This window comes from Trichechus manatus, unplaced genomic scaffold (genome assembly GCF_000243295.1).
Source record: "Trichechus manatus latirostris isolate Lorelei unplaced genomic scaffold, TriManLat1.0 scaffold00090, whole genome shotgun sequence".
NCBI classification, from domain to species: domain Eukaryota; kingdom Metazoa; phylum Chordata; class Mammalia; order Sirenia; family Trichechidae; genus Trichechus; species Trichechus manatus.
Genome location: NW_004444026.1, coordinates 8,830,386 through 8,845,885, shown reverse-complemented (window position 1 = coordinate 8,845,885; position 15,500 = coordinate 8,830,386). Strand labels below are relative to the sequence as shown.

At 43.2% G+C, this 15,500-nt stretch overlaps 1 protein-coding gene across 1 annotated transcript; it reads right to left on the bottom strand.

Annotated features, from left to right (window-relative positions):
• Nucleotides 1–215: 215 nt before the first annotated feature.
• On the bottom strand, nt 216–15,075 carry SLC39A14 (solute carrier family 39 member 14). The gene is made up of 8 exons (XM_004382121.2): nt 14,785–15,075; nt 12,673–12,859; nt 9,581–9,750; nt 7,595–7,717; nt 6,347–6,535; nt 6,023–6,230; nt 4,670–4,854; nt 216–3,175 (listed from the first exon to the last, which is right to left on the bottom strand). The coding sequence occupies exons 1-8, from the start codon at nt 15,046–15,048 to the stop codon at nt 3,029–3,031; spliced, it is 1,473 nt and encodes a 490-aa protein (XP_004382178.1). The 5' UTR covers nt 15,049–15,075; the 3' UTR covers nt 216–3,028.
• Nucleotides 15,076–15,500: the final 425 nt, after the last annotated feature.

The following is a 15,500-nucleotide window of genomic DNA, read 5'->3' as shown; positions in this document are numbered from 1 at the left end:
TCACACTTAAGATTCTCAACAATTACAGAATATAGCTTTATTTATAGAATCTTACAAATAAAACATTTTATAGCCCACATAAGTTATTTTCTTTCTAATTTCTTCTCATGACACCTGAGTTATTTTAAAAAATACTGTGATGAAATTGCAGAACTGTAAAGGGAAGTATGAACAATAAAGACCTAACCTCTATTTTTGCAAAAATCAAAGACAACTTTTTTTTTTTTTTTTAAAGCAGATTTCCAGCATATTATCATCTCTCTGAAAGAGGACTTACTAAAAAATAGACTTCAGGATACCCAAACAGAGTAGCCTTTTTTAACCCAGGATGAAGGACTAACGATGGGTTGACACTAGGCACGAAATACCTTTGGGGACAAGGACAGAAGGCAACCTGCATCCCAGGGTGACAGTGACAAGTAGCAGAACCCCTCTCCCTGGGTTAGGGCTCCTATGTATGACTTTTCTTACTAAAATTAATAGGAGCTGGTCCAGCCAGAGAAGAGAGATGGAAGATCTTAATGTCAGGGGTGAAAAATTCCTCAAAATAACCTGCTACTCCTTAGACCTCTAATATGTACAAATGCTTAAAACAGCAAATCCAACACTTAAAAGTCAAAAAGAAATTGCCACACCTTCAATTCATGAGGCAAATCGGTTGCCAATGGCAACATATAATTAGTCGGACTATCTGAGTGTCTCCACCCCTCCTAAGCCTCAACTATCACTAGCCTCTGCACCAATGACAGCTGAAAGGATTCCCTTCAAGGCAGCTGTCTATGAAAAGCTCTGAAGTTGATACAAGTATGCAAGAAAAGGGAAAGCATCCTACTATTTTATATTTTATTTTTTAATTTGTTAAAGATTATTATTTTTTTACCTCCTCTCCTCAACTAGAAAGCCACTAACTCGAACTTAGTACTCTACTCCAAGACAAATGTTATTTTTAAGGAATGACAGGATCTATAGGGAATGCTAAAATGTTCAATTTAATACATCAATGTGAGTTAAGTAAAGCAACATTTTCTAAAGTCTGAGTTTTCAGTGTCATTTTCTACTAGCTCCTGAAAGTATTTTGAGAAAAATAAAACAGAAAAGACAAAAAGAATTGTTCTGAAACATTAACAATAATGATAATATAAAAAATTAGATTCCATCATTCAAGGAATTGGTTCTTTGGTAAAACTGGATCATAATCCTATCAGGAGTCAATCCTGACATTTCATCTTGAATCTTGTTAACTAAAGTCTTCCTCCTTCAGCTCACTGTCAAATCCATCAGTCAACAGCAAGATAAGGAGAAAAAACTTCTGCAGTATTGCCAGCAGTTTTCCTTCTCATGTTCTTTTCAAGAATATTCCTGGCTTGAGGGAAGTTCCCCAAGAAGAAAACCAAAATAGATGCTTTTAATTACTGTATAGTGGAAAGTTTTTCTGTGTAAGGACAGAAAAACTCGCAGATGTTGGCAATGACCCAGTACTCGTCAGTCATGCATGCAGTTTGCTAACACAGCCCCTGGGCTGCAACTGTGGGTACCACTAAGAAAGGCTTCTGGAGAGATTGGTTCCCCAAAGTGGCTAAAGAATCTCACATTATCAATATGATAATAATAAATCAATTCACCCAGTGAACCTGGAGATTAGCTCCCCCTGAAGCCAGAGTTCCTGAGGAGAAAGCTCCACAGTGCCTGAGGCTAGCCAACAGTTTCACAGACAAGTATTGCCATCCGTTTTCTGAAGAGGGTAGAACAATTAAGATTCATTTTGAAGTAGGACTCAACCTTTTTTGGTTTGGCGGTAAGGGAGGAAGCAGTAACCTAGACAATGCCATTGAAAACCCATTTGCTATGCAATCACTAAGTCTGCTCTGCAGACATCTGCAGTGCCCCAACCCAAGTTTCTGACCTTTTATCTCAAGAGTTCCCTACAACTGACCCTTTTATTTCTGTCATTAGAAAATTCTAAATCTTGCCTGCACTGATTCCATTTCTGATTTCCTTGTCTGAGTAGAGCACAAACCGCACTCTAATCCTCAAAGTCAACTTGGTGCTCTGCAGCAGTCTTAACCAGGGGAAGTAGATCTGTGCAGTCTCCCCTCTAATACAAGCATCTTAAATGTGCTCAGAATGTGCTTCTAGGGAGGCAGCTAAAAAGTGTCTCAGAGGATGAGAGTGGAGAAGGGAAGCAGAAATCATAGCAAAGCCAATGGATTTCTTGCAGACCTCCGTCTCTCCATTCTGGTCATGTTAATCTGAGAAGAGAAGGTCCAGGCAACTGAACTTATATGCCAGCTCACCTGAACAGTCATGATACATCAGGGACGCTGCCACAAAACCAATATCCAGCATCCCAGAGGGATACATGACCATCACTACAGGATACACCCGGCCAGTTCTACTTCCCTTCTTATTCAGGATTATTGGTGCCCCTCCTCTTGCCTTACTCATATTTTCTCAGGTTCAGTTGTCTTCGAGAGAAGCAATAGGCAACTGAACAGATACTGAAAAAATGGGAGCGACCCCTGTCTCCTGTACCTTCTCTGTAAAAATAGGGACACCCATTTCATAACGGGCCATCTTGAGGTCCAGGATGGGTATTTAGATTCATGGGCCCCAAACTATGATTCAGCTCCTGATATTTCTAACCCAGTTATGACAGCTAACTATATTTTTGCACGTATGGTAAAGGATTCAAAATCTCTCAGTGCTGGTTCAAAGAGAAAGAGGTCAGGGTAACCAGAGAAAAAAGTGACGCTTGTCTTCTAAGCTGCATTCAAGTTCCAGAGTTACTCTGGGAAAAGAAGGAGAGGAAAGGGTGAGAGGCACTACCTAGAGACTGGTTACCAGGGTAGCTTATTCCTAGGACCAAGCATTTTAAAAACGGCTGACATCTGAATGCAGGAATACAGTCTGTGTCGCAGTTTTTAATAAAACTGCCTCTTCGGTGGTCCTTCATGGATGCGGAGTCCTCAGGCCAGGGATCAGGCAGCCAAGGGTCCCACCTGCAAGCCCACTGGCTCCTGGCAAGGCTTTACCCAATCTGGATCTGCCCTGAATACATGGTGAGGACCAGCATGATGGTGAATCCAGTCAAGAGGCCCAGGTTCTGGATGACAAAGGAGATCAAGACACTGCCCTTCCTCTCATCCTCTTGGCTGACCTCATTCATCTCAGGGAACTGAGAAAGAAGAGAAAAACAGAGCTATAATGCTTTTCTTATCTTTTAAGGCTAGGACAAATTCAGTGATTGATATATATAAGTAAAACTGGTTTACAAAGAAAATTAATAGCAATAGCAGTTAGATCTTTCCTCAGGGTGGTTACCGCCACTTTACTACAATCTAAGTAATGCTACACATCTGTGCGGCCCTGGATGTGTTTAGATACTGGCTAAAAATTAATGTGCTGTGTTTTATTGTGGACTTTAAAAACACTTGCAAAACTGTTTTGCTACCAAAACGTTCTTGTCATCTCTTTGGGAAATTAAGCAAGTATGTAAGGGATGAGAGAATGAAGCTACAACATGGCTGTGATTCAAGGCCTCCTGTTTCTGGGAACAGCGAGCCAGGCCAGGGAGGCAGGTGACAACTATGAGACATTCCTATTCAAGTAATGCACAATGTATCCTAACCACAGGCAGGGCTCCTCACAGGAGGAGAAAATCTAAAATGTATCCATGGGGTGAGGTTGGATCACTGACAGTCAACACTCTCATCAAAGATACTATTTTCAAAGGACGTAAAAACAATAATTCATGCAAACATGCCACAAAAGATGTCATGCCAACAAACAAGGTAAAGAAATCAACCTCATGAGTTACATAAGAAACGCAACAGGTCTGGTATTTACACTAGCATTGTCAAAACTACCGCAATGGATATACCAAATGTTAGCAGGTACAGTAAAATGTGCACTTCCATATACTGCTCATAATGTAAAAAGCAGTATCGTCTCTGAAAAAGGTTAAAATGTAAAAAGGTTAAGCTCTTTTAGAAAGCAATTTGGCAACACATATTAAAAGCCTAAAACCATGCATTCCTTTTGAGTCAGCAATTCTATTTCTGGGATTAAGGTATATCCTCTCACCAAATAATACCACCATTGGAAAGGATGTTTTCAAAGACTATGCAACATGGAAAAACATTTATGATATATTAGGTTAAAAAAAAAAACAAAAGAAATGAGGATATAAAATCAAACATACAATGTAATTATAGTTATTTAAAAACTGATACAATGGATTGAAACAAAAAAGAAACAAGGCAAAGTATCAATCATTACTGTTGTTTTAGAGAATGATCCTGGGTAATTTTCTTTCCTTCCTTCCCTCTACCCTCCTTCCTTCTTTTTATCTATCTATCTATCTATCTATACCTGTTCAATAATATTTAAGTTAAGAACCCTGGAGTTTCATTTCATCGTCTTCTTTAATGGTATGTACTAATAGGAATAGAGACTTTCCGCCTTTAAAACCTAACATACAAAAAAATTAATGTCCCCCTAAAACCACTGAATTGTATACTTTAAACAAGTGAACTGTATAGTATGTGAATGACATCTCAATAAAGCTGTTATTAAAAACAAAAAAATCTAATGTCTCTTTAGCGGTCTCCTATCCAACGAATTATCTGGCCCAGTTTTGCCCACATGGCATGAGCTATGAAAGACTTACCATATCAGCCAGAGAAATATACAAGAACATTCCTCCAGCCAGTGCAAAGATCCAATTGGCAGAGAAGTGGCTGCCGGCCAGGATCCCAAATGCCAGGCCCACGTAACAGCAGCAGGCAGAAAGGAAGTTAAAGAAGAGAGCTTGCTGGATACTCATCCCAGCATTGAGCAGGATTACAAAGTCTCCTACAGTGGGAAAACAAGAAGGAGAGGGATGTTGAAGGAAGTCATACAAGGTCTTGGGAGGCAGAGAAAATTGAAGACTAACTGCACAAACTATGGATAAAGTCTGGGTTAAAGTCTGGGCTAAAAATCAAGACAGCCACAGATCTGAGATTGAAGTGACAAGACTAAGTCCCCTTCATCTTAAATTCAGGAGGTGTCTCCATGGGGGACACTGTCCATGTACTTCCAGCCTAGAGGCTGAAAATAATTCATCGGATTTTTAAAATAGATAAGCACCTAGCAATGGCCTCATTTCTCTTTTGATGGATGGTGAAATAGAAGGTGCTCTTTTCCTCACAACTACAATGAATAGTTCTTTTTAGTAACAAAATCAAGACAGAAAGAAGTTAGGTAATTTGTCCAAAGTCATAAGCCAATAAATAGCAAAGCCAAGATTTGACCTTGAGTAAAAAGTCCATACTTTCATACTCTATTGCTGATGAAATAAGTACCAGACTTCCTAACCCCTGGCCCATCCACTTCATCCACCCTCAAACTTCTAACATACATCTCAGCCTTTGGAAGATGAACATGACATAGGAGATAGCCTTTATGGAGCACTGAGAATAGTGTGTGGCACATTGTAAGTCCTTTTCACTATTTATTTTTATTAAATTCTCATAATGATTCTATGAGGTAGGTGCTATTATTAACTCCATTTTATAGGTGAGGAAACTGAGCCACAGGATATGGGGCTAGAAGAAAACAAACATTGCTGTAAAAAACTCTATCACTTTAAACTATCATTTATTTGACTGTTAAGAAATAATGGTTTGATATCACATAGTTTTTACCAGTTGCCATTGAGTTAATTCTGACTCATGGCGACCTCAGGTGTGTCAGAGTAGAACTGTGCTCCATAAGGTTTTCAATGGCTGATTTTTTGGAAGTAGATCGCCAGGCCTTTCTTCCAAGGCATCTCTGGGTGGACTCAAACCTCTAACCTTTCAGTTAGCAGTAGAGCATGTTAACTGTTTCTATCACCCATGGACTCCATCACACAGCTTAGGTGGCTGTGTTAATTAATTACAACAGGCATTTTGAAGGAGATTAGCAAGGAATACTCTGTATGAAGGATGCCTGCACCAAAACCAAGGTAACAAAAGTAGACTGGGGGATGCATGCTTACCTAGCTCATGTGGAAACTCCTCACAGAGGATGGCCACTGAAGTACTGATGCCTTGGAAAACAGACACGGTGAAGGAGGCACCAATGGCCAGGCCATCGATGAAATTGTGGAGGCCATCGCTCAGGGTGATCATCCAGGCCAGAGTACCGATATCAGAGTAGCGGACACCTTTTAGCCAGTAACATGCGCTTTGGGAAGCCTGTACGTCCTATAAGAAAGCCCATCCCATGTCAAAGGGTGGACTATGTACCTTCAAGGTAGGCCCGAGTCATCAAGGCCATTACCACTTCAAGGCTCCCACCAAGCAGCTGATGGCCCACTGACCTGGACAGAGAGTGAGCCCACAATGACCTTCTCGTCCATCACGGGAGTTGTGCCATCCAGCTCGCTATTCTGGTGTTGAGGAATCATGTGGTCCAGATCCCCATTCTGCAGCTTCTCCGTCACACCCTCCTCCTGGTCCTTCTTGGAAGGAAGTGTCTCAGAGGTATAATGGCTATGTCCGTGATGATGCTGGAGGGACAACGGGATAGGGGTGTTGTCAGCATTCACTCACAAAACCATAAACCTTACTGAGCACCTACTCTTACTCATTCCTACCAAAGAAAATACAAATCAGTAACACACAGAAACACAGTTGTATTATAAACCTGTACCAAGTGTGACTGTAAGGACTTGGTGTTAAATACATATCAAAGTAGTCATCTTAAAAGGGTAAACACTTAAAGGGGTAAATTCCAGCAAAATATTCGCTACTCAAAATATTTAGAGTTCCTCCTTAGTAATGGCTAATTTCAATCAAGTCATTAAATGTTTAGTGAATAACTACATACCAGACACTAAAGATATATTTTGGGGACTGTACTATAATAATTGGAGGCAGTGGTGGTTCAATGGTAGGATTCTCGCCTTCCACGTGGGAGACCTGGGTTCAATTCCCGGCCAGTGTACCTCATGCACAGTCACCACCCATCTATCAGTGGAGGCTTGCATGTTGCTATGATGCTGAACAGGTTTCAGTAGAGCTTCCAGACTGAGATGCGTTAGGAAGCCTGCTGATCTACTTCCGAAAATCAGCCAACGAAAACACTATGGATCCCAACGGTCTGATCCACAACTGATCATGAGGATGGTGCACGACTGGGCAGCATTTAGTTGCCATGAGTCAGGTGCTGACTCGACGGCAGCTAGTAACACAGCTACAACAATCAGTCTCATTTCTCTGCGGTCATACTCCATCACATATATGACAGATGTGCTTATCAAGACCCTCTCTCATCTTCTAAAGGTATAAACATAATACAGTCTAGAAAAATACAAAGGGGATAAACTGCTGTTTAGTAAACAGCACACTGGCCAGATCTCATCTCTGGTCTGGCCTCACTCCCTGCTAATATATTGTGAGGTGAAATGGGATTATCTACTCATGAAATTCACGGGTTTTAGTCCATAGTGGGAGGATACCATGTAAGCTCACTGTAAGAGTGTGGAGGTAACACCACTACGAACACAAACATTTAGAGATAGGTGTTTTCCCTAGAAGAATTTCCTTGACCAACAATTATGTCTCACCTCATTTTTCTGTTTAAGAAGCATCTTCAAGACCTTCTCTGTGAAAAAGAAAAGATAAAAGCCCCCAAATACCACCGCAGACTTCGAGACATAATAATCTTCCAGAGGGTTGAAACCAAAAGCCTGTGGACCCAGGAAAACAGAATGAGTTTAAGACAATAAAAATTGTCACCGATTCCCTCATCTCTTAACTGCTTCCTTGACTCTAGGAAAGAGACATCCTGCACAAACTCTTCCATCCACCCATTCTCTTTTCAACAAAACCTAATCCTTGTTTCCCTAATATGACGTCATCAGACCTGTTAGATTCTCTCTTGCTCATTTTCTGATACAAAAGACAGACGGTCTTTAGCATTTTAATCTCAGGAAGAACAGCTGTGTGTATTATTTTCTACTTTTAATAAGGATGCCGTCTTAATTTTTCTTGGTGCTTTGCTACAAGGGCATACTTCGTGAGTAAATTCCATTATTTAAGGAGAAGGTCTGTTTGTTTTCAGCTTATCTAGTGTCCCTGGCTGATCTGCCTGCAAACACAAGAAAGATGGTATAATTATACTTTCTAAAATGGGAAATCCATCCCTCAGTTAAATAGTAAGAATTACAGTATCTTCCTGACCATCGACCTTCCAGTGACCACAAAGCCAAGAAAGCAGACTATATTACTGCATGTGTCTTTTTTTGTTTGCTTTTGTTTTGGGGTTCTTGTATGGATGTGTGTGTGAAAACTTACAAAGAGGGGGAAAAAAAAAATCCATGGAAAGAGAACAAGAGTAGAAATCAGGCGAATTCCATTCTATATTAAGTTCCTGAGTTATAGTAGGAGCTCAGGAAAGTGTCAAATGACCTGCACCTCAGTTTTCTGACAGGCAAAGGAACTTGAAAAAATTCCAGCCTTCTCATGAATAGGTCAAAGATAAAACTGATCATAAGTACTAGGCTGTTTAAAAAGTGTTTTTCCTTTCTGTTTTAAAGGGACAAAATACAATTACTACCCTTACTATAATTTTCTGGAAAATTATAGTTATAATGGACTCAGCTGCTAACCGAAAGGTTGGAAGTTTGAGCCCATCCAGAGGTGCTTTGGAAGAAAGGCCTGGTGATCTATTTCCAAAAAATCAGCCATTGAAAACCCTATGGAGCACAGTTCTACTCTGACACACATGGGGTCACCAGGAGTTGGAATCGACATGACATCCACTGGTGGTTACTGTAGTTTTCTAAGAGACGTAAGAGCCAAGTTCTAGAGTAGAAACACAACACACAGGCCAATTTTCCAGGACAGTCAAATCACCTTTGGGAAAAATGAAGTGAAAACAGGCAACTAACACCTCTTTACAAAACGCCATGAAGGACGGCAGCGTATAAAAGCATGGCTTTAGAAATTATAAAACTGGGATTCTAGGCTTAGTGAATCTCGTGCAGGTCAGATTCCTTATCTTTTAAATGGGTAAAAAATTACTTGTTCTATAGCTATCAGAGTTGATCAACTAAGGAGACTCACAATAGCATTCTGGAAAACATAAAGTGCTATGTAAGAAGCATGTGGTGCCATCTTCTTGCTTCAATTACTGCTATGTCCAGGTCTGTCAGACCACCTACAATGACCAAACCTGTTGCCGTTGAGTTGATTCCGACACATAGCAACCCTAGGCAACATCATCATGAGGCCAGTCCTATTATTTTCCCCATTTTACATATGAGGAAACAGAAGTGCAGAGAGGTTAAGTGACTTGCCCAAGGTCATAGCATCTGCACACGGTGGAGCTGGGATTTGAACCCAGGCCGTCTGATGTATACAGTCCATGGTCTTCAGGGTACACTATGCTGCCTCTCCTAGCTCATGCCTAGAAGTCCTCACTTCACTTTCCAAAATGGAAGGAAAGTGAGGTCTCCTCTCTATGTCTTCCATCTAAATAGAGGGTCCTCCCACTGTCCCCCCAGGAGGCAGGCTGTGCTCCTGTGTGATGAAGCCCTGGCTTGTCATACCTCGGGGATGAGCTGGAAGAGGGCGTTGGAGTACAGGGTTCCAATCGCCAGAGCTATGAAGTAGAGCAGCAGCCTCTTGTAAAAAGTCTTCTTCATGAAGGGCACCACGCTGGCCCCCATGAGGGAGCAGAGGGAGATGATGGTCACACAGAGGAGACCGTATCCCCACACTGCCATGGTTGGGGAGGGCCAGCCCCACCCAGGACAGGGAGAACGGTGGACGCCCCATTGCACGGTAACCACCATTTAGGGAGGGGAAGGTGGACAGGATGGGGAGTAACAAGGAAAGTGTTGGTGGATATTAACAAAGGAAACAAAAAAGAAAAATCAGAGAGAGACAAATAGGGAGGGAGAGAGAAATAGAAAATTTGTTAGTGATTCAAGTCTGATGTAATTTTCTTTAATCAGTTCAGAAGTGAGGAGGAATTCAAGGTGATCTTGGAACCCTGTGACTTCCGCCCCTGTGGCCTTTGGTGGTTCCAGTCACACCTGCCAGCTGGGAAGTGAGTGCTGCCAGGGTGGGTGCTGCCTCTGGCACACGCCCACGGTGTGCTCAGGACTATTACAGAGGATGCCCATGACAGACTTTGGACTGGAGGGCTCTCGTCAATAGGAAACAAGAGAAGTGGAAAGAGACCGATCGTTAGGCTGTGTTTGTTTTGTACATTCAATCTGTACTGCGAACGCATGTGTGACACTACCCAGATTTGGTTTCGCTTGTGCAAAACACAACAAAGTCAGATGTGCAGGGCAGAAGTGTGGAAGATAAGTACGAGTCAACTCCCACAAAATTCAGTTTCTTAACTTCTCAGTGTTTTTTGTTTCCACTTAGTTTGAGAGGGACTCAAGCATAGAGAACAGAGTTCCATGATCACCAAGTCACAAAAGTATTTCCGCTGGCACTTCCCAGTGTCACATACTCCTGGCTTTGAGTCCAGGTCCAGACAGGGAAGGACAGATTTGGGCTGAGATGAGACATTCCCCTGTGAACCACAGCGGTGGAGTATGTACAACGATTTAATTTCTATTCAAACAGGCAATGAGGCATTTCACTTCAAGTCTTTAACAAATTAATAAATTACATTTCTGGAGCTGAAAAAATAGCCCAAGACGAGGCATCCCCTGAGAAGTGCTTATCTGACTCCTGGGGGATTTTGAGAAAGCATCAAGGTGGCAAATCTTAAATCAGATTTCTTCTTTCATTATGAAGGAGGAACAGGGAAGGCACAGGAGGCCCCCTGGTACCTTTTCTGGGTTTGAATCTTCTGATTAGGACAGGCTGGAAAGCCGCTGGCATGGACTCTTTATGAAATGTGGCCCCCACTGTTCTCAAAGGGGTTGAAGATGTGTCCCTGCCTAAGCTGAAAAGGTAGGCTGTCAGCTTGGGTCTTATTTTTACATCTCCTCAGTAACAACAATTAGAAAACAAAATTAACAAACATTTCCAAACAGTCAAGTAAGGGTACCAGGAAGTCAGTCCTTTCAGGACAAAGTCAAGATGCAAGGTATGAAGGATTGAGTGTCCCTTTCATTTATTTCATATTTTTTAATTTATTTGGTTGTATTTTTACATAGCCTTAGTTCTATGTGTGGCCCTCTCTGCTATAAATTAAGAACTGCTTAAAAAAGGGATTACTTAATTTTAGGATTACTTCATTTCTACTCATCAGCTGGTAACCTGCTCCCAGATGAACAATCTCTTGGTGGCTGCACTTGACCACTACTGGGGTTTCTAGTTAGAATAGAGGGGTTGTGTAAGTACCAAGTGCACGGAGAGCATCCATGAGCTACAGCTTTCCTTCTGAGCCCTAAGAACGGGGCTTAGAAAAGGCACTGAGGTAGGGAGGTCCCTAACAGGGAGAGCAAATGCTAAGAGCCTTGCATCTGACACTACCTGAAAGAAGCCAGAGGCAAACCTGAGTACCCCAAGGAGTGAGAGAAGGCCCTTGAGATCCAAAGGTAGAAGTCAATTGCGTCTCTTGATGTGAGGAATCAATTAATTTCTCAGGTGTCAGGTGGGTGCCTTAGAACACAGGTTGTAGCGAAACGTCAGCCAAAGGAAAGCTCAGCTGCGACGCCCAAGGGAAAGAGGACGCGTAAGAGAGGGGTTTTCGTGTTTCTGTTCTACTGCACCTCTGGAATCAGCTGGAAGAGCGCGTTAGAGAACAGCGTTCCAATGGACAGGGCGATGAAGTAAGTGAGCACACGGCTGAAAAACGGTTTCTCAGTGCAGGGCAGGACGAGAACTCCCAGGAGAGAGGCCAGGTTAATCAGTGACACACTGAGGAAACCAAAGCCCCACACTGTGGAGGAACAAGAACAGACGAGGGCCTCTATTACTGAGGGTGGGTGGGAACATCCCTGCTCTCTGGGCATGCCCGTTCCAGATCAGGTGTGGTGAGGGTGGGCGGAGATCAACCAACCCATCAGCAAATACTTATTGAGTCCATCTTCTGCTAGGTGCTATGGACAAGTCTAAGAAAAATATATCAAAGCTGCTATTCAAAAGAAGCTTACCTTTTGGCTGCAGGCAGATGAGAATGTGAAAGGTTAAATACCATATGCATTAAATAATGGCAGGAGAAAAGAATATGACATATAACCCAAGGCATTATATGCTAGTAACATACACCAGTCCCAGAGGATTTCAGAAGGGCAATCTCATACACTCACAAACCACAGTTAGTCCTGTGTGGCTGGAGCAGAGCTATAAGGAGAAAGAAGTGGGCCAAGGGCAGACTCTGCAGGGCCTTAAATGTTAAACTGAAAAAAAACCCCAGGCATTGGCTGCTCGGTGGTTTAATGAAAACCAAAAAGAAAAATGGACCAAAAACAGCATCCAAAAGGCTGGTCAAAAAGTCCCACACTCTGAACATTCACCAGCCATGCCGCCCACGAGTCTGACCGTGTGCTAGACCAGGTCTGTGAGTGCAGAAAACAAGAAAAGTACAGTCATTAATTCTTCCCTCCTGATATGGACAACCTGGTCCTGGGCTAAACATTCAGGGAGGCTCACAATCAGGAGATGGGCCCCAGCAATCAGTATGAGGCCAGGCAGGAAGATCAGGACCCTCCTTCCTCTTGCAGCTTACCTTCAATGTTGCTTGGCTTCCCCTCTTCTGTCTGCTCATTCTCCTCATTTTCCTGGTTCTCGGAGGTGCAGGCCCGGGAATTCAGCTGCTGGAGAATGGTGGGGCAGAACTCTTGGAACTTGCTCCTCCCAATCCATGACTGGTCGCTGAGATTGTGGGCAGCAAAGAGGTCTCTAGAACTGAAGCACTGAAACAAAGTGGGGAGGGGTGGGAGGGAGGAAAAAGCTTCTTAGAACCCAAAAGTCATACCTTGCCCCTCAGCAGCAACCTATTCAGCCTTCTAAGAGAAAAAGGAGAAGATAGACAAATTTCAGGGACTCTGTGGGGTAATCTCCAGGGATGATAGCAAGGTAGTCCCTAAACTTGGAAAAACTGATAAGCAATGTTAGAGATCAGCATACCCATCTGTAAACGGTTGCCTGGGAAGTTTGGGGAACGATTAAATTCCAACCATTGTGACCACGAGTGTGGATTCTAGAAAGCTTCATCCAGATACCAAATCTGGCTGCCCATCACAATAGTCCAGGGAGCTATTATATTAAAATGCAGATTCCAGACACTTTCCCAGAGTTATTGGGTACTGGTATCTATAGGCGTGGGGCTCCCTGGAAACTGTGGTACCGCCCAATCAAACCAACACATGGAGAATAGGTTGAGAGAGGTTAACTTGAGTTGATTCTGACGCATGGCGACCCCATGTGTTACACAGTAGATCTGTGCTCCACAAGGTTTTCTTGGTTGTAACCTTTGTGGAAGCCAGGATTTCCTTCCGCGGTGCTGCTGGGTGGGAACGAACCACCAACCTTTAGGAGTCGAGTGCAAACCGTTTGTGCCACCCAGGGACCTTGATAGAGAATAGGGAAGGAAAATCTAAAGATTCAAACTCTGCCAAGGGGCAAGTGTGGGCAGGCCAGTGCACAGGAGCACTCCAGTCCCCCTGAGGGGCAGCAGGTGAGTGGTTCTCATTCTTATGAAATGCTACAGTGTTACTATCTCTCAGCTTCACCCCTCTGGGTGTGCTGACAAAATAAGAGTTTCTGGGCCTATAAAGCTGAGGGCTGGGCTCTGGTGACCCCAAGACACTGCTGCTGCCCTGGGGGGTTCTGAGACCTACCCTGCAAGTATCTGGAGTCAGGCTGCACTGCCCTCCAGGGGCACACTCTCAGTACTATTCCAGCTCACACTTCTTTCCCTCTCTCATTTCTAAATCCTAGTTACTGTCTAACCTTCAAAATTTAACACTTCATTTTAGTATCAGCTATCTTTGTTCTCTGTTGGTTGGTCTCTCCACCTTAACAGTAAACTCCTTAGATATGACTCATTTTTCTCTATTTCTCACAACACTCAGCAGCACAGAGAACAAAGTAGATATATAAAGACTTGGCTGGTTGACTTATATTTGGCTGCCACAAATAGCCTCACACTCTGAATAGCTAAGAAGATATGGAAGAAAGAACACAGAACCAGGAGCCAAAAGACCTGAGCTCTAGTTTTGGTCCTGCCAGTAACTCACTATGTATGGGACCCTCAGTATCCTCCCCTATAAAATAAAGATCATCCCACCTGCATCCGGAGGTACTATGAGGTGCACGTGGGATAGTGTTCAAAGTGCTTTGTAAACTGTAAAATCTATTAGAAATGTTAACTGTCCTGGGAGCTGCAGCTTTCCAGAGGTTCTAGGTGATCCAAGTGCAGTTCTGAGGAAGAGTCTGGAGGGCTGAGAACTCCCACTTCACTACTGTCCTTTGCTGATTCAGACAAAGGGTGAAAAAGAATGGGCCTATCTGCTGTGATATCAAGATCTGTCTGCCTCAAGCTTACCCCAGAAGGGCCCTGGTGGTACAACAGTTACGAACTCAGCTGTTGACTGAAAGGTTGGAGGTTTGTACCCACCCAGTGGCTCCACAGGAGAAAAGACCTACTCCTGTAAAGATTACAGCCAAGAAAACCCTATGGGGCAGTTCTATTCTGCCACATGGGGTTCCTGAGAGTCAAAGATCAACAAGAAGCTTATCCCAAACTGCTCAACTACCCCTCGCCCCACTAGACTGTGAGCTCTGAGAGGGCAGGGGCAGTGCTGTGCAGACCTGCTGGCCAAGATGTGGTCCTTACCCTTGAGATGTTCCTCTGCTCCTGCTCGGGCTGGGTGACATTATCCCGGCCCAATCCCACATTCAGGTGGTTGAGTAGGGCCTTCAGCTGCTGCAGAGTGAGGCTGTCCCCCTCACCGTATTGATGCATGAGGTCCTGCAGGAAGGAGACAGCACTGATGGCTGGCGTCCCTGCAGACAAAGCATGCGCTTCAGGGGCAGTTTTCCATAAGCCAAGCAGGGTCAGCAGGAAGCAGCCGTGGAAGGGTAGGTTCAGCAGCTTCATGGTGACTAAATAGGCCTGCAAGAGAAACAAGCCAGGTGGAGGTGAGGCTTTAAGTGAATCATAATATATCAATTTCATGGAATATCATGCAACTATAAAAAATGAGAATCATAATATTAAGTAAATAAACCAGAACAATTATATAACAGAGTTAAGAACCAAAAAGGAGGGGAGAGGTGGTGAGGGAAAAACATTAACTAGACAACAGATGTGGTAACTTGGTGAAGGGAAGACAGTATATAATACTGGGGAAGTCAACACAACTTGACCAAGGCAAGGTCATGGAAGCTTCATAGACACATCCAAACTCCCTGAGGGACCAAATTACTGGGCTGAGGGCTGGGGACCATGGTCTCGGGGGACATCTAGCTCAACTGGCATAACATAGTTTATAAAGAAAATGTTCTACATCCTACTTTGGTGAGTAGCGTCTGGAGTCTTAAAAGCTTGTG

Coding starts and splice junctions, on each gene's coding strand:
- SLC39A14 (XM_004382121.2), bottom strand. CDS start 15,048: ATGAAGCTGCTGAACCTACCCTTCCACGGCTGCTTCCTGCTGACCCTG. Junction 4,855..6,022: donor GGAGTTTCCACATGAGCTAG/GTAAGCATGCAT, acceptor TTCCCACTGTAG/GAGACTTTGTAATCCTGCTC. Junction 3,176..4,669: donor ATATTTCTCTGGCTGATATG/GTAAGTCTTTCA, acceptor CTTCTTTCTCAG/TTCCCTGAGATGAATGAGGT.